Source organism: Sprattus sprattus (genome assembly GCF_963457725.1).
Source record: "Sprattus sprattus genome assembly, chromosome: 16".
Taxonomy (NCBI): Eukaryota; Metazoa; Chordata; class Actinopteri; order Clupeiformes; family Clupeidae; genus Sprattus; species Sprattus sprattus.
This window is the reverse complement of record NC_137914.1, coordinates 4,249,941-4,269,726: the sequence shown is the minus strand read 5'-3', so window position 1 is coordinate 4,269,726 and position 19,786 is coordinate 4,249,941. Positions and strand designations below refer to the sequence as shown.

General features: G+C 45.2%; 1 protein-coding gene across 1 annotated transcript; it reads left to right on the top strand.

Annotated features, from left to right (window-relative positions):
• Positions 1-2,624: 2,624 nt before the first annotated feature.
• On the top strand, positions 2,625-17,906 carry apobb.1 (apolipoprotein Bb, tandem duplicate 1; the record flags this gene model as incomplete). The annotated part of the gene is made up of 27 exons (XM_080854472.1): positions 2,625-2,679; positions 3,323-3,426; positions 3,593-3,738; positions 3,942-4,089; positions 4,297-4,449; positions 4,658-4,782; positions 4,878-4,963; positions 5,081-5,531; positions 5,619-5,733; positions 5,836-5,982; positions 6,075-6,286; positions 6,389-6,584; positions 6,697-6,876; positions 6,969-7,172; positions 7,307-7,474; positions 7,567-7,772; positions 7,880-8,059; positions 8,176-8,285; positions 8,443-8,650; positions 8,755-8,927; positions 9,033-9,196; positions 9,312-9,421; positions 9,689-10,062; positions 10,276-16,275; positions 16,401-16,521; positions 16,624-16,810; positions 16,929-17,906. 27 exons carry the CDS (start codon positions 2,625-2,627, stop codon positions 17,904-17,906), a joined length of 11,301 nt encoding a protein of 3,766 aa, XP_080710598.1.
• Between the last annotated feature and the right edge of the window lie 1,880 nt (positions 17,907-19,786).

The window sequence follows — 19,786 nt, the reverse complement described above, 5'->3', positions numbered from 1 at the left end:
TAGTGCCAGCACTCAACAATAATTCCAGTTCCTCTCTGAACACAATCGTATTTCAGCGGCGAAAACTAGGTTCTGAGCCTAATGACAGACGCAGTACTAGGCGGGCCAGTCGACAGACTTTAGACATGAATATGCCACATGCCTCGCCACGGGCGAATGCACCCGCTGAACCCCCTATACTTATGCTCCTGCTTCACACAGTGTACAGACACACACCTCAGCATATCAGTTAACCTTTGGTGCAAAATGCACTACAACCACCAAAATACAACTCATGCTGCCGTAACTTTAGCAAATGTTCTCTCTCAACGTACAATGATCTTAAAAACATGAACAACACAAAAACAACACAAAACACAACTTGCCAATTGCATATAAAACATGTTGCTGTATCGTCCAGTTTGGCATAGATTACTGTAGTGTTGCATTGCAAAAAAAGATAAAACACACACAGACAAACACTTCTTTGGACTACAGTAGATATTGTTGTATTACAGAAATACAAATAATTCTGCAAAATGTTTCATACCAGCCATATGCTAAAATTGCACGTGTTACTGAACTATATAGGCTTACTACAGAACAACAAAAATGCATAAATATGCTTAGTATTTACTGCAATATTTCCAATGCAGTAAATTACATACATCAACACACGATACAGTCTACCAAAGTATTGTAATACCACTAGAAGTCTGCTGTAGCCCTGATGCTGATCCATTCTGTCCTCTGTATTTGGTGTCAAACTTTTACATGTTTGAACTTTGCATTTACGGTAAACATTCTCCTCTACATTGCCTCTTGGAAAAACGTCAATCCAAGCCAGGTATCTGAAGACAGTATTCATATGTTGGTTTGTCTCTCACAATAGATGTCACAATTGAGTGTGGTTAATTTACTGTAATTGTAAATACAGTGTATTTATGTTTGATCAGAAACCAAGAATAACAATTTTCACTTTTTGAAATGTAAAATACGTAATATATGATACAGAAACAAATCACAAATACAACAGTATTTTTCAGTGCGCTTAACTGTGTTTACTGCACAGGAACTAAATTAAATAGAGGTCTGCTGTAGTCCTACATAATGCTGATCCATGAAGTCCTCTGTATTTTGCCAGTAACAGTAAGTACTGTAGATCTTGCTGTTGAGTAAATCAGTACTGTAGATCTCACTGTTGAGTAAATCAGTACTGTAGATACCACTATTGAGTGGGTACATTTACTAGTTGCATTCTTCAATCTGTCTTTCACTGAAGGCCTGTGACTTACATATAGAGCAGTACTGTAATAGTGGAAACAACTCTCAGGAACAGCTAAATCTATTTTTGCCTTCTGTAGAGATGGTAAGAAGTCTGCGAACGAAAAAACCCGAAATAATCTAAATAAACCTTCTGCCAAAATAAGAATACTTTGTCTTATTCAAGCATATAACTTAATTCGTCTGTCCAAATACAGCATGTTTCATCTACAGTGATCACAGTTGGGTTTTGAACTGAAAACGGTATCCTCATCGCCGTCCTCCCAGTCCTCCTTGGCCTCTCCAGTCCCATCAGGAGCGTCGGGATCCCAATTCTGCTGCAGCACAGTGCCTGTCTGGAACAATTTAGATGGAACTCCTGGGTCAGCTGGTTGAAGCTGTGCTGCAGCTGGGCCCTGTAGCAACGCAGCGCCGGGCGTTATCCTCCCTCGACTGCTACCATGCCGCGGTCTTCAATCCACCTCAACAGGCCCTCCAGGTTCACATGGTAGTAGACGTCACTGGCAGATGTAACTAATCAACAGAGAGCAACGCTGTGATGGAGAGAGGGAAAGGTTCACCTGGAATTAAGCGGAACAGGTGCAGGTGGAACGACTCCAGGGAATTGGAGCCTCTGGCGAACCTGTAGACGGGGAGCCGCACCCTGCCTTCGGTGAGCTCCCCGCCTGGGTGTAGAGCCTTACTCCGGCAGGGTCCTGGATGCAGTTGAGGTGCCGGCGCTGCATTCATCCGGATCTCTGCCTGCTGCGGTGTCACCCGCCAGCCGAAGCTTGCGGAGCACAGAAACGTGAAATAACTGGTTTTGAAATCGAATTTTGTAGCAGTCTTCATCTTGCTTCTGACCACGGCAGCTTTGATAATGTCACAGGATGAAAGCAGGCTTTTATTGTGCATTTATGGGGTTTGTTTTTATGTTTTTTTTTCCCCAGTCTTCAGGTATGTGCATACACTTGCATGGGACAGTTCAATTACCCTTTACCCTTCATGAGGTATTGTCTGATATCAGTGAGAAACCCAACTGAGTGAGTCAGTGTCTTAATTGAGACTGTTCTTCTTTACAAGAACCTTCTAGAGCAGAATGTCTCTGTCATCCACTTAATCCACCCAAGAGTACAGTGTCTGCTATCTGGTTATCAGTGGGAGGGAACACTCTGAACCCTTATGAAACCCTTACCAAGTTGCCTTTGTCCTGCCACATGAGCAGACCAGATGGACTTTGGTGCAAAAGCAGTTATTTCTGCAGTTCCAGCCCCCCACCCCCCTGGCTGTCCTGGGGGTATAAAAGAGAAGCTCTGGAGGAGGTGAATCAGTCTCGACTGAGTACTCGCCTACCGAAAGGAAAGAGCAACCTCGAACCCATAATGGGGGACACTAAGCTCTACCTTATGCTGATCCTCGGCTCCGTCGCATTGGCCCGTAAGTAGCTCATCTGTACACTCTAGCACTGGACTCAGGCATTCTGCCTAGGCAGGACATACTCCTGCATTGGTTCCATGGTTTTTAGTTAACTTCTGAGGCAAAATGAACACTTACATTTAAGAGGGAGATTTGGGAGTTGGATTCTAGGATTCCATTTTGCTTGAAATATTTATTTTAAAATTATGTTTTCATGTGTTTTAAAAAGCATTTATACCAGAAACAATTTTTTACAATGCATTTCTAGGTGTCATAAACTATGAGGGATTTTCATAGAAATCACACATCACAAATATATATTTTTTTCAAATACATATGGCTGCTAGAAAAGGAATGCTAGTTTTTTTCACTGGCGTATATGCATTGAATTCAGGTTTTCCAAGACGCATGTCCCTGTTAGTGTAATAAATTACGTTTTGTTTTCTCATCTTTAAGATGCTGACGATGCACCATGCCACAGTAAGTTTCTTAAAGTCCTGTTCATTCTAGTGAAAATACATCTAAAAAAGAGCATATTACTGTAACATTGCTATTGAGGGCTAACCAAAAGAAAGTTCATATTTCTAGTGCTAGCCCACCACTTGATCATACAAGCACATAGGACTACCACAAACAGCATCTAAGTGCTCTCTTTTCCCCCTAGTGGCCGAGAGGTACAAGCCCTTCCACAAGTATGAATATCTGTATGAAGCCGAATCCCTCAACTTCCTCAACGGAGCTGTCAACGGCCCTAAAGGAAGCTGCAAGGTATGACTCATTATTTGTAGTGTTTATGTACACACAACCTGTCTTTTCTATATTGCTTTGAATGTCCTTTCACATTAACTGGCTATGTATTACCTTGCCTATAGATTCATGCCTGTACAAAAGTAAAGGGAAACAAATCAGTAGCTTTTGCCTCTTTGGCCCACAGGTTGAGATTGAGGTTCCTGGCCCCTGCCACTACATCGTTCGTACCACTGAGTGCACGCTCAGTGAGGTCACTGAATTTGATGAAGCTGGCAACCCAGTCTTTGCCCCAGCAGCCACTGCTGATGCCTTCAAGGCTGCCATGGAGAAGTAAGCATTTCTCTTCAATTTATTTTACAAGTACATCTCTTCTGCTCCAAAAATGTGTTTACCCTTAATTTGTTAAAGAACCCATCAGTGCAAATTAAAACTCAGCCTTTAACCTGATGCAGGCTGACTAACATGAGCACATAAATAAACTTTGTGCAATAAGAAGCAAATAATTAACATGGCTGTTAACATCTTCTACCCAGGAACTCTCTCAAGGTCACTGTTGAAGGGGACAACATCGTCAAGCTGTTCCCTGAAGACGATGAGCCTGTCAACATCCTCAACATCAAGAGGGGAATGATCTCTGGCTTTGCTGTGCCTGTTCTGGATGAGGAGAAGAACAAGAGAATGGTATTGAGATAAAACAATAACAGTGATTAACACTTAAATCCTTACACTGTTATTGTAACTCTAGAAATACATAACCACAATAACATTTCAGCATTTAAAAAGAACTACAACTATCAACCTCGAAAAATAGAATCAACACAGAACCATACATTGTCTGTACTGTAAGGGGTCCCTGATGGCAAAATTCACTTATTGTTCATCCTTCAGCCCACCATCTATGGATTGTGCAAGACTGACTACACTGTGAATGCCAGAGAGGACATTGCCACGGACGTGACCCTCACAAGAGACCTGTCCAGGTGCGACCAATTCAGGCCAGTCAGCGACCACACCAGCCCCCTGGCCCTCATAACTGGCATGGTAAGGCACTATGACAACCTTTTAGACAAACAAATAAACAAAATACATTCCATGTGGAACAAAACACATTGTAACTGGGTACCTTGCTTACATTTGTACACAATACAACAGTATTTACTATAAACAAAAGCATGTTATATTGAAATTTCGCTCTATGTATCTTTCCACACTGAAACTGTAAAACGAGCCTTCTCTCTTCTCCTTATAGCACTACCCTCTTGCCCAGCTGATCAGGAGCACCCAGACCTGCAACTACCAGTTTGACAACGCAGAGCACCACCCAGTCGCTGGTGAATGCACTGAGAACCACATCCTGGTGCCTTTCTCCCACAAGTATGTTTGAGAGTCAGCTAGTGAATAGATGAGTCAATCATTTCAAGACAGCTCTCCTGTTTTAGACTGTGATTTAACTGTTATCATTTCCACAGGGGTAAAAATGGAGTTACCAACGTCAGCAAACAGAAGGCCACCCTTCTGGCAGTTTCTGAGTACAACGATAGAGTCTTTGACCCCAGTAAGATTTCATGATACACCCCTTAAATCTGTCATTTTAAACTTGTTCTAAAGATATTACGAATTTACAAAACACTAGACAGAATTTGTGACTACAGTCTTTCTGTGTGATTTGTAGTTCTGGCCAATGAGCAGACCCTGCACCCACACGCGAGTGTGGACAAGAGCCCAATCCAGGACAAAGATGCTGCTCTCGCTCTCCTAACTGAACTGGCTGGCCTGTCCAAGACCGAGAATGGACACAAGAGAGCCCACCTGGCCCGCAAGATTGTGAGCATGATCCGCAAGATGTCTGCAGAGACCCTGGCTGCTGGCGTGCCCGAGGCCCTGGAAATCTCTCGCTCCCTGACCTACCAGGCTCTGTTCCAGTGCGGCACTCCCGAGTGCAGCAGTGCCATCATGCAGATCCTCAGGACCTTCGACAGCTCTTCTATGGAGATTGATGCCACCGTCTACGCCATGGGTCTGCTACCCAACCCCTCTCGCCAGCTCGTCCACGACATGCTGGAGATGGCCAAGTTCAAGCAGAGCAAGCCCATTTTCTATGGTGCCAGTAATGCCGTCAAGAGGTAAGACAATGTCCGAGGTTCCCCTAACAGGATTAATTGTGATTTAAAGATTGAGATATGATGAATATACACTCTGTCCATCCACAGACTGTACAAGGCTGAGGGCAAGGTCACTCCCGAGATTGAGGCTGTTGCCAACTTTGCCCTGGAGCAGATTGGAGACTGCACTGGTGACCAGGAGCACATTTTCATGTCCCTGAAGGTGTGTTGCAGTAATATGTAGCCAGTGTTATCATTAATTACTCCATACATGCTGTATATAGTTTTGGTAAGTGTTGTGATAATGGGTTGCTTTGTCTCTCAGGTTATTGGTAACATGGCTGCTGCTATGGGGGCTGCCAGCCCTGCCCTGAAATCTGCTGTGATCCACTGTGTCAACGAGCCTGCTGCTACTCCCGAGGTTCAGCTTGCTGCCATCCAGGCCTACAGACAGACCACTCTGCCTGAGGAGGTAACCCAGAGTCTTCTTGTGTTTTAATACTCAGTGAAAGTCTTGCATTAGGAACCAAACTAACTGAGCTTCATCTGATATGTGCTTTACAGGGCAGACAGGTGCTCATGCAGGTCCTTCTGGACGGTGCTGCCCCACTGCAGAAACGTGTTGCTGCCTACCTGGTGCTGATGAAGGACCCTCAGCCCTCTGAACTGTCTCAGCTGGCTGCTGCCCTGCCGATTGAGGAGAACCAACAGGCCAAGAGCTTTGTGATCTCTCATGTCACCAACATCCTGAGCTCCACTGCACCCGAGACCCAAGAGTATGTTGGACCACAGCCTATTTTGTTCTGGTTAACATTTCATGTATTCACATTAGAAGCAAACTATTGATCATAAGCTAACCATCTGTTTTCCTTGCACAGGCTGAGACAGAAGATCCTTGATGCCCTGCAGGGCAATGAGGTTGGAACTGTCATGGACCCAACCAAGTTCTCCCGCAACTACAAAGCCGGATCCCTGGAGGGAAACATGATCTTCGAGGGCGCTAGCTACCTGCCTAAGGAAGTCATGCTGGATATGACCCTGAATGCCTTTGGCTATGATGTGGATATGTTTGAGGTATGACTGAAAATTAACTTATTTTGTCTGAAACTGTGTCTTTAGTATTGAGTATTGAGTCTTGAGTATTTAATGATTGTTCGCTCCAACTAATCATGTATTGTGCTTTCAGATTGGCATGGAGGGCAAGGGACTTGAGCCAACTGTTGAGGCCCTGTTTGGTGCCAATGGGTTCTTCCCCGACACTGTGATGAAGACCATCTACTTTGCTGCTGACAGGATGCCTGGCCATTTCAGTCAGACTCTGAAGAACATGCTTCCTTCCCTGAGGAATGACAGGAAGAAGAGACAGGTACTGAACAATTAGATCTCATTGTTTAAATCACAAATAGACTGGTCTAGCTTGAAAATGAAAAATCACCTTGGTCCTCTCTATCTCTTTAGTCTTCCCAGAACCTTCTAAGAGAGCTTGGCCGCAACGTCAACAAACTGTTCAGAGACCTGAAGTCTCAGGATGCCCCTGAGGCCATGGTCTACCTGAAAATGCTGGGAATGGAACTTGGCTACCTGAAGACCAAAGACATGGAGGAGATGGCCTACTCTGCTGCACTTATGATTGACAACCTCCTGAAAATGTTCCCTACTGATGTGAGTCCAGTGCCAAAAACACATTAACTTTTCACATAGATCGCTGTTTCACTATCTCATAGAAGATTGGAAAGATTTACAACTATCAACCAACAATCTTTGATTGCTCATGTATTTATATCAATGCTTAATAGTTCATCAAGGGACTGCTGACCAGTGCTGACAGTGAGCTGTTTGCCCACTACATCTTCATGGACAATGAGTTCTACCTGCCAACCGGCGCTGGTGTTCCTCTGAGGGTTGCCCTGTCTGGTACCTTCACCCCTGGAGTCAAGGGAGGAGTGAACATTGCTGCTGATATGGTAAGAATGATAAGCCCACATTATGACATAGTTGAGTTAAATGGTACAACAACAGCCTTAAAATTCCCCATTCCTTTTCCCTTCATCCCCAGAGTGAAGTAGCATTCATGCCATCTGCTGGTATTGAGTTTGTGACTGAGGTTGGAGCCCACTTCCCTGACTTTGTTCAGTCTGGTCTGGAAATGCACACCAACATTTACCACGAGAGTGGCCTGAAAGCCAAGGTCTCCGTGTCCCACAACAACATCAAGTTGACCATCCCTGCCCCTCAGAGCCCTACCAAGCTCGTCAGCTTCACGTATGTTTGAATCTTTGCATCATGCCTTTGAGGAACTGCGAAAAAAGTATTTAAAAAGGGAATCTATACACACAGTTAATTTTTATACTTCTCCTCCCTTACATCAGCAACTCCCTGATCTCTGTGCATGGTGCTGAGACCAAGACCATCCCAGCCACAGGAGAGAGAGTTGATGTGGCAGAATGCACACCTGTCTTTGCTGGCATGAAGTACTGCACAGCTCTGCAGTACTCTGATGCTATGCAGGCTGATGAGTCTCCCTACTTCCCCTTCACTGGGGACAGCAAGTAAGCAAATCAAGAACAAATATCAGTTTAAAGTAGTTAAAAGTAGTTTGTATGCCAGTTATCTCTGTCAGAGATGCTGTGGAAATACTGAAAAATCCATTTGCTTATTTCTTCAGGCTTGCCATCGAGCTGCATCCTACTGGTGAGGTCTCAGAATACTCTGCCAACATTGACCATTCATATGAGGACAAGACCGACAAAGTGACTTTGACTCTGAAGGCTGAAGGTAAATATACATTCAACTTACAGATACATTCAACTAAAATATCTGTGAAGTATATTACTGAACAGTTACCACAGATCAGTAACTGTTTTAATGAGAGTATTGGCATATGCCAATTTCCTCTGTGCCTGAACTGTTCTTTCTCTTACTACCACAGGAGAAGCAGCTTCTGAGGCCACAGCGACTGTGAAGTTCAACAGGCAGAAGTACAATGTTGAAGCTGATCTCCAGATCCCTGATTATGACTTGGAGGTTGGGCTCAGGCTCGGCTCTGTCAACCCAGACACCAAGGGCAAGGCCACACACTCTGTCCAGATTGACCTTGTCAACAAGAACATTCCTCAGGCCTCTCTGGTTGCCCTGGCCAAGTATGTAAAATTATATCTTAGCTGAAGATGTGAAATATGTGAACATTGTTTTATAAGATCATGCTATGACAGGTCATAATCATTATGTTTTTTCTTTCTAAAAGAATTGAAGCAATGAAGGATGCCACTCTGGACCTTCAGCTCCTCGTGCCTGCACTGAAGGCTGATGCCAAAGTCTCTGCACACATTCACCGCACTGAGGGTCTGACCCTGGAACTTGAAACTGATGTTAAGCTGCCAGAGACTTCCTCTGTCCAGAAGATCACTCTGAAATACGGTGAGTGGCTTTCATGAACAGCCAGTTTCTATCCTGCTTTCTCGAGACTATTTTTGATAAATCATGACATGACATTAACATATCATATGCTATGTGATGCTGCAGATGCTGAAAAACTGGAAGCTGAGATTAAGTCTGATGTGAGCTCCGAGATCCAGAACATCATCCCCAATGTTGATGCTGTCAAGGCCTCTGTCAACGGTCTTCTTGACAGCCAGATTGGTCAGACTGGCATGAACGTCCGTGATGTCCTTGCTAAATCTGTTGAGGTATGAAAAGAATCATGGCTAAATCACTGTCACAATACTCTCAAAATAAGTCAGAGACTGAGTTTTGTAACACAATAGCTAATTTGACTGAAATGGTCCAATTTGCTTTGGTCAGACTACCAATGCCTACCTGGAGAAGCTGGAGGCTGAGATTCCTTATGTGCAGAACGTGAGGCTTCCTTCTCTTCCTGAGCTTTCTCTACCCGAGAGACTGTACCTGAATGCGTAAGTAGTCTTAGATGTAGCTACATCTTAGTGAATGATGAGCTACCTATCAGTTTCTCATCTTACATTCACTTTTTATTTGAATCTATAAGGGAGCTGTAAGGTATGAATAATAAGTTAATTACAAGTTGAAGATACAAGTTAAAATACAAATAGTTAAGTTACAAGTCTCACATTTTGAATGGGAAAAAGAACTGATAAATATGTAATGAAATAACTAAAACATGTTTATTGATGTTTAACTTTACAATTTGTCTTAATTTGCAGTGAGGCTGATGCCAAATACCACTTTGGCACGCATTCCTACACCATCGCCATTCCTCTGCCACTTGGAGGGAAATCCTCTGGAGACCTGAACTTCCCTGCTGCCCTCACCACTCCTCACCTGACTGTGCCCCAGCTGGGCCTGGAGGTAGCCTCCATTGACATTCCCCTCCCTGAGGTGTTTGTTCCAGAGCAGGTGTCTGTGTCTGTGCCTGTCTTCGGAAAGGCTGAAGTCTCCGCCAAGGTGCACAGCAACTTCTACAACCTGGAGGCCGACGTCTCTGCTGGTAGAGATACAGTTGACCACCCCAGCTATTCAGCTAAGGTGGAGCTCACTGGTAGCTGCCCTGTTGATCTCTTCTGTTTCAAGACTGAAGGTAAATAAAGACTTGATTAATCATGAATGTATATCATGAATCATCATTAATCATGAATGTTTCAACTCTTACACTCAGCAGAATTATTACCGAGTTAAAATATGAATCTATTTACATTTTTGTTAACACTGGCATGCCATTCTGAAGTAACATTGTGAATAACATTCCTTTTACATTTTAAATAATGTTGCTTTATACATTTATTTTAACTAGCATCTGCACTGCTTGCTGGTACACCTGGTGATTCCCTGAAGGCTGAAGTGAAGACACATGTGAACCACAAGCTCATTGATGCCAGCATTAGTGTTGTGGAAGTTGCAACTATTGCTGACAACTTCAACTTGAAGTCCAACAGCAAGATTGAGGCAACTAGTCCTCTTGGCGTACTTGTGTCTCTGGAGTATGAGGGTGATGCTAATGTGAACACAGAGGGGATCTTTGGAAATGGAAAACTAGAGGCATCCCTTAAGGCTGGCCCAGTTTATGGTGCTACCACCATCTCCCAGACGGTCGAAGTTTTCCCATTCAAGCCAGAGGCCAAGATTGACTCTTCTGTTAAGATTGATTCCACCCTTGTCAAAGCCCAGAACACATTTGCTGCTGCCTTTGCTAATGGTGAGCTGACTGCCACATCCAACACTGCAGCACTTGATGATACCCTGGTGCATCTAGCTGAGGTCACATTCAAGGATTCCACACTGGCTGTGAAGTCCGATACCAAGGCAGAAGCCCTCGGCCTGAAGATTCAGAATGTGGCTGAAGCCTCTGCTGGTGCTGGAGCTGTTAACATCAAGGTGGAAACAAGTGCTGACCATGCAGAAGACCGCATCCATTCCCTTGTGTCTGCTACCCTGGATGTCAATGGACTGGCTGTGAACAGTGATGCTGATGTCAAGCTTGCAGAGAACACTGCAACTCACAAAGCATCCTTGACACTGAACAAGGATGGTCTGGCAACCAATGGAGCCACATCCCTGCAGAGCCCTCTGAAGCTGGAGAACACATTCAGCGGTTCCCTGGATGCATCTAAGGGTGCCTTCAACACTGACACCAAAGGTGAATTTGCTGACATGAAGATTGCTCATGCCATGACTCTGACTGGCACACTCTCTTCTATTGCTTTCAACAACAATGCTGAAGCAGTTGTTAGCGAGGGAACCTCCTTCACCCATTCCATTGTCCTGGATGTGCATGACTACACTGCATCTTTGAACAGCAACAATGACCTGAAGGTTCTGCATGCCAACTTGGTAAATCACCATGAGGTTAAGGTAGAGCCCTACAAGGCTGATGTGACTGGAAGCCTGAAGGTAGCCTATGGAGAAGAGGAGCTCAAGCACACTTTTGAAATCAAGTACGCTGACCTGATGGCCAATGCCAAGTGTAGCACAGCTGGTAAGCTTCTGGGCTCTCACCTCAGCCAGAACACCGAAGTTGAGGTTGCTGGACTTACTGTTAGAATTAACAATGATGCCCGCTTCAACTCCCAGCTTCTCCGCTTTGACACCACCACCCGTGCAACAGCTGTTCCCTTCAGCTTCAACATTGATTCTATTGCCAATGCTGATGGTGACCTGACCCTGTATGGGAAGCAGAGTGCTCAAGTGTACACCAAGTTCCTCCTGAAGGCAGAGCCACTGGCATTCGCACACTCTCATGAATGCAGAATCTCAACCTCCCAAAACCTTGACAATGGCGTTTCCATTGAGACTGGGCTTGACAACAAGATTGAAACTCTCCTGACTCCCTCTCACCAGAAGGCTCATGTGACACTGAAGTCCAAATTCAACAACCATGCCATCAACGAGGAGGTCAATGTTTACAACACTCCTGAGGGGCTTGGACTGGAAGTGGCAGGAACCATCCTGACCAGTCTGCTCAACACAGCTGACAGCGAGAACCAAGAGTTTGCTGTCTCTGGGTTCCTGAAGTATGACAAGAGCACTTCCAGCCACACCATTCACCTGCCTCTCATTGAGAGTATGCCTGCTCTCCTTGAAAGTGTGAAAATCACCATTGTGAGTATGGCAGAGGCCCTGCAAGCTATCATCGTCAGGGAGGACCTTGTTCACAAGTTGGAGAGTATCCCCGACTACATCAGCGACTTTGTGAAGACACTGAATATGGAAGGAAGAGCAATCACTCTCAAAGAGAACCTGCTATCCCTTACCCAAGAGTATGCCATCACTGTTGAAGACTTGGAGGCCTCCCTGATGAACCTGAAGTCTGTTCTTGAGAAGCTCCTGACTGATCTGGCTGCTACTGTCAATGAAACCGTCAAAATGATCAAAGAGCTGATTGCAAGTGGAACTCTGTCTGAGACTGTTGTCAAGAGACTGACTGAGGAACTCAACGCACTTAGTGAAGAATATGACATCAATGCCATGCTTGTTGCAGTCATTGAAGCTGTTGAAGATCTGATTAAGCAGATTGATCTCATGAAACTGAAGGACAGCAGCATCGCTCTCTTGCATGACCTGGATGACCAGTATGCCATTAAAGCCAAGCTTGAGGAAAGAGTTGGTGAACTGAAACAAATGATTTCAAGCTTCAGCTTGGCTCAGTTTGTTGAGGATCTGAAGAACTTGATTTCCTCCGTTGACATCGAAGGTCTGACCAGTCAGCTGGTAGCACACATTCCAACAGAGCAACTGAACAAGATTGTAGACACAGTCAAATCTCTGGTCACAGAATTGGACATCATTGGCAAGCTGAATGCAGTCTATGGCAATGTGAGAGCAGTACTTGTTAAATACGAACTTGACAAAAGAATTGAAGCAATCCTGGAGAAGGTTGTTGAGCTCATCCAGAAATTCAAGATTGACGAGACTGTACAGGTCGTTGTTAACACTCTGAAGACCATTCACATCCCTGTCGCACTGGAAGATGCCATCAACTACCTGAAGGCCACAGAGATCAAGCAGGCTATTGAGCATTTGAACGAATACATTGATGCTTTTGTGCATAGAGTTAAATCATTTGACTACAATGCCTTTGTAGATGATGTCAATGAGAAAATTGCTGCTTACACTGGTGAGCTGAACACACTCATTGCTTCTCTTGAGATTCCACAGAAGGTTGAGGCAACCAGAGAATTTGTCAACTATGCTCTTTCCACACTGAGTGGCCTCTTGGAAGAACTGAGGAGCGTCAAGGTAGCTGATTTAGTCAAAACTCTGAAAGACATCATTGACAGTGTGGCTCTGAATGACATCAGAGCTCTGGTGGCCAAACTTCCAGAGGTTGACCTCAGAGGTGAAATCCAGCATTACCTGGAAGTAGTCAGCAACCTGTACACCAAGGTTATGGACATTGTCAGTGAAACCTTCAGTGGAGTTGTTGATGCAGTCCAGAAATTTGTTGCTGATCAAGCAATTGTTGGCCAACTTAAGCAGGTCATTGAGGGAGTTGTGACTGGACTGAAGACAGCTGAGTTTGAATTCCCATCATTCACAGTCCCACTCACCAACCTGGTTCTGCCTTCCTTCAAGATCAGCCTGGCCCACCTTCAGGACAGCCTCCCAACCCAGATTGACCTGCCCGAGTTCACCATTCTGGGCTTCCATACTGTGCCAGCCATGACCATTACTTATGATGATGTCAAGCAGAAGGTTATGCAGCTCATTGACTTCATTGTAAACTTTGAAATTACCTTTGTGAATGTGGATGCCTTCTTTGGAGAGCTCACCATGAATTATCTGCCTGAGCTGTCTGCTATTTCACTGCCAGAGATTACCCTTCCAGAGATCTCTCTCCCGGCCATCCCCAAGGTCAGTGCTGAGCATCTCCTTGACATCCCTCTGCAGATCCCTGAGATCAAGCTCCCTCACATTCCCACTGAGCTGATAGTGCCAGCTTTTGGAAAGCTCTATGGTGAAATCAAAGTGAACACTCCCATCTACACCCTTCGATCTGCTGCTGAACTCCAAAATGCTCCAGAGAGCGAGACAACTCCCCAGTACACAGCCTCCCTGACCGCCCAAGGATCATCAACTGTTTTTGAAGGACTGGACTACAACCTGGACTCCAGAGCTAGTGTGAAGTTCCCTGAGATGACCAACATCGTTGTTGCAGAAAACCTGAAGTTCACATCTTCTATTCTTGCTGTGGACCATGAGGCAACAGTGACTGTCCCTTCCCAGGCCTCTGCCAAGACCACTGTGAAGGCAACCACTTCTCTCCTCACAGCTGAACTGGTCAACAATGTACTCATTGATGGTCTGTCTGTGTCTCTTGATACCACCTACAACCAGCAGATCAACATCGCTCTGATCTCCTTCACCAGCGAAACCGCTCTGGCTCAGAAGGCAGCTGCTCATCTGGAAGGTCATACCCTCACTCTTACCCTTGGACATGAGGGAACTGCCAAGTTTGCTCTCCCAGACTACTCTGATGAGGGAACACTCAAGAGTGACCTTCATTACACCATGGACTTCAACACTGCCAAGTTGACATACACTGGTGACATCAACAGTGCCACGCTCAAGATGAAGCAAGTGTTAAATGCTGATGCTGTTGTCCTCAGTTACCTCACCTTTGATGCCCGTGTTGAAGCTGAGTCTCCAATCATCAAGAACAGCCTGCTGACCGCCGCTGGGAAGGCTCACTTGGGTGACATGAAAGTGGAAATCAAGGCCAATCACGACACCGAGCTTGCTGGTGCTCTCAGTGGAACCCTGTCCAACTCCATCCATGCTCTGGTTAGAGCTTATGAAGTTGTGCTCGATTTCCAGAACAAGGGCAATGCCAAGGTCAGCCTGGCTGAAACCCTTGCAGCAAAGCTTGATCTCCAGAATGACTACTCTGTCAACCTGAATCAGGATCTGCAGCACATCAACACCATGGCCCTTGTCAAGCTGAATCAGTACAAGATCAGCTTCAACTTCACAGTTGAAAACAACCAGGCCGAAGCCGGCATCTATGCTGCTGTTGATAGTGAAGCCAACCTCGAATTCCTGACTGTGCCTATTAGCATTCCTGAGCTTGCAGTGCCAATCATTGATTTCAAGACCCCAGCCATCAATGACATCAATCTGTATGAGCACACTGGCCTGAAGCACCTGTTGACCTCAACTGAGCAGACAGTTGATGTGGATGCCAAGCTTGTGTACAAGAAGAGCAGGTTTGCTCCCCTTCTGGATCTGGGCCTGATTCACATTCCTGCTGTTGGCAGTCTGGTCTCTGAAGCCTCTTTCAAGTCTTCCATCGTCAACCTGAATGTCAATGCTGAGGTGTCTGCTGAGGATGACTTGGTTATCCGCATTGGTGCCATCTCTGCATCTGTCTTTGAGGGTCTGAAGGCCAAGATTGATGGTACCAGCAGCCTTACCACCAAGAGAGGTGTGAAACTGGCCACAGCCCTTTCTCTGGAGAATGCCCATGTTGAGGCAACCCATGACAGCACTCTGAACCTGAACACTGAAGAGCTGGAAGCCTCTCTTTCTGCTGCAACTGTTGCAAAGGTAAACCTCGCTATCCTCACTGCTGAGGTCAACCACCAGCTGACAGCAGACACAAAGGAACATCCCAAAGCAGCCTCTGCTCTCAACATCAAGTACACCTTGGACATTCCAGTCATCAAGGCTGTTGGTTCTGGAGATGCTGAGAACAGCCTGAAGCTTGAGGCTGGTCTCTACTTCATTTCCCTGGAATCCTCAACAAAGGGACACATTGATGGAACCATCCTGGACACAGGTCTTGTAAAGGGAGCCCTGGATAACACAGCTAACGTCTACTTGAATGAGAATGGCCTTCGCTCAACTCTGAAGAGCAACGGCAATGCACATATCAGCCATGGAGACTTGAATGTGCACTTTGATTTGGATGAGGACATTGCTCTGGAAGGAAGCCTGAGCCGTCTGTATTCCACAGTAAAAATCGCCTCCAACAACGAAATCAATGTAGCTGCCCTGAACACCAAGGGAAAGCACTCTGCCCAGGCTACTTTTGACCTGACTCAACTGAGCTCTCTTACTGCTGATGTGGAAGTTGACCTCGCCCAGCCAAGCAGCTTGGGTGAACTCAGCGTCTTTGATAAGACAGTTATTGAGCTGACTGCCCAGAAACAGAAGGTCGCCTGCAACGCCAAAATTGTCACCCCTGTGTACACCACCTCTGCTGCAGCTGAAGTGGAGGGTGAAATCCCTGATATCAAGGGAACCTTCAAGCTCTCTGCAACATCCCCTGTCGAGTTCCTGGTCTACGATCTGGATAGTGAGTATATAAATCTACTGTCTTTTTTCTATGGCCATATTCCTAAAAACAATATGTAAATTATAAACAGCCACTTTGTAAGACTCATGTTTTTAATGCACCTATTTCTTTGAATTCAAATAAAGGCTCAATTGCATCTGCTGTTGAGAACGCTGCTCTGAGCTTGACTGGCAAGGCTGTCCTTACCCATGCTGACCTGACTGTTGATGTGCAGAATGCTCTTACTGCAGCCATGTCTGATGATGGGTAAATATGAAAACAGTCCAAAACAGAGAGCTGTTTATGGTAAGAAGAATTCTTGCAATTTCAGCATTGAACTTAATTGTATTTGATGTACTCAATTTCCAGTGCTTTCCGCCACTCTATGAATGTGGACATCAGCAGCCCTACCTTCACTGATGTGAACTTCCGCTATGCTGCTCGCAAGGATGGTGCCAGTGCTTCCATCTCTACTCCATCCACTGGCTTCCTCGGACTCCAGCTCCAGGGCAGGGTCCCATCCCAGTTGTATGCTAGACTGTACAGTCGCTATGCTGTGAGTATCCTTCTTGATAACATTCTCTCTGTGTTCTGTATGCTATAGCTGCTGTGCGCGAAAAAAAACATATTTTCTAACAAAATCTTGTTTCTGTCATTTTATTTGTTGCCCACAGTCCTCCCCTGAAACCGATGTGGAGATTCTGACCATCAGAGCTGCTGCCAAGGATGGAGACAAGTTGCGCCTGCAGGCTTCCTACAGCCTGGATGCTCCCAAGGACATCATGGTTGCTCTGGAGGAGAGAGTTCCTGCCATCACCTCCACCCTAGTTAGCTTCGCAGAAAAGCACGGCATCGCCAGTGCTCTTGAGAGCTTGAAGAACACCCTCGTTAACACAGTCACTGAGGCCTACAACACTGCTAAGAGCCACGCCCCCGAGATGAGCCAGCTGTCCATTCTCTTCAGAGATGTTGTTGTTCAGTACCAGAAGACCGTTCAGGTCCTGCTTGATGCAGCCATCAAGTTCCTGAGGGAAACCCAGATTGAGCTGCCAGGGATGGAGAAGGCTACTCTTCCCGAAATCGTGCACAAGATCACAACCAATGTTGGCACAGTGTGCGAGCAGCTTCTGCAGGTGATCAGTGAAAACCTGTTTGCCTACCTCACACCAATTGTTGACACCATCAGCTCCATCCAGGTGACCATGCCCTCTGGCGAGGTTCTGACTGGGGGTCAGATCCTGGACCAGGTGAAGGCCGTCGTGAACAAGGTGGTGGAGTTGGTGAAGAATATGGAGAGCCTTGACAAGATCCTGGAGAAGCTGGGCGAGACCCTCCATGATGTCGTTGAGAAGGCCCAAAGCTTTGTCGACGGCTTGCACTCTGACATCCTAGACACCGTCTCCCTGTACATCAACACCCTCTACCACAACCTTCTCACTGTGGTGAAGTCCATCACAGAGTATGTGGATTCCCTGCTGAGTGTGCAGGAGGTTGAAAACACAATCAAGCATGCTGTGGAGTTCGTCAGGTCTGTGGTGGATATGACCCTCACCAGTGCCTCCGCTATCATTCCCCAGGGTGTGGATAACGCTTACCTGAAAATAAGCGAAGGAAGGCTGGAGGTTGAGCTTCCACTTTCCCTCCACCAGTAAGATGCAGCGCAAGTCAAAACCGTAGGAGAAAAAATGGACACTGTAAAATTCTAGAGGGATGATAAACTCCCCTGTATTTATGTCAACTGAGCATCATCTTTCACATTGTTTAAAGTTGCCATTATTTCCTTTTGTCACTTCATGTAACGTGGTGAACGCAATAAATATCATCATTGCTGAAGCACTGCACCGGTTTTGTTTCACTGACTGCAGACACAGACCCAAAGCACTGGGATTCATATGCCAGACTGTGAAGTAAAAGTGCACAGTATGAATAGAAGATTATATGTCAGATAAATAGCACCTTAAAGCCATGGCTTATCAGAGATTATTTCCATCCTCAAAACTCTCCAAACATTTTCGAAAGTGTTGCACAGAGAGAAATTTAAACTTAACCACATTTCAGCAGCATTCCAAAAGAAAAGGCAGTTGAACATAACAACTAGGCTAAATTAAAATGACAGAAAACAAAAAACACTTCATGGTAACATCTGCCACCAACTATTATGAGGTGAACAATACAGTGCAGTGAAATGACCCCCTATTTTTCACATGCAAAAGCGTCTTGCTTCTTGCTCATTGAAATTTGATGGCTTCCATGCTGCAACTGACTTTTTCAAATCCCACCAAAGAATTTCAATCGGATTTAAATCATTCTAGGATCTATTTCTCAACCAATTTTTGGTAGACTTGGAGGTGTGCTTGGGATCATTTTCTTGCTCGAGAGTTCAATGATCACCAAGGTCCCAATAGAAGGCATCACATTCCTCTTTAAAATGGTCTGGTATTTCTGGGAATCCATGATGCCAGCTAAATGTATTTTAGCTCCACTTTAGGCCATAAAAACAATAGCAATATTAGGGGTTGAGTAATTGTGGCACTGTTATATTAACAAAATATAGCCTACTGTTACACATAAATACTACATCACACAGTTTCTTTGTTGATTTTATGTTTCACTCAGATGGGAAAGAAGTCAAACCAAAGCAAAATCTACCTCTTTGAAAATCATAACAATCTTTTGGGGATTGAATATTTCCTATTGCAACTGTATAAGTTGCCAACTGGCCAACTGACCTCAGAATGTCAAACAAATGTCCACCATAGAGACTAATATGCTAATGAAGGGTGACCAGATTTGAGTTTGTGAACAAGAGAACACTTCAGTGGCGACTGCCGGGGGGGGAGGGGTTGGTTGGATAGCGTATAGCACAGTGGCGTAAGGTAGTTACAACGGGCACCAGTGCATGCTATTATAAAAGGCCCTAGTGCACCCTAGTCACTAGTTAAGAGGAGCACGCACACACACAAATACAACATTAGGCGTATATGTAAGGGATAATGTATAGAACGCAGGTCATTGTCATTGGCTTATTTTCCCGACAATGACCGGCGTTCTATACATTATCCCGCTTATTATACGGCAACTTGCCAAAACAAAAAAATAACTTAACACAGTGTGTCTTTTTACAATGTATTTGTTAGGTAGTGTTAAAAAGCAGAGAAATAGTTCGCCAAATATGTTGAACTTCAAAGACGTTGAACATTCTTTAGAACACAGCTGCTCAACCGTCCGCTGAAATTCCAATGATAAGTTACCGGACTACTTGCGGAGTGCTACGAAAGACGTGAATCAGAGGCAAAAAGGCCACTTTCCTTGACAGCGGATTAGTTACCTCGGCTATTGTATTGGGAAAGTAGACAGGTCAAACAGAAAGCTACCAGAAACATCGAAAGCACTCTGACCCATGGTAACTTAAACAAGACGGTCAATGTGCTGAAGCGTTCTTATAAACATGATGAAAGGCAAGATTTTGGCACACACAGCAGCTTTACCCACATCTGAAAAACACAATAAAACAGGTGCTCGGTGGCAACCT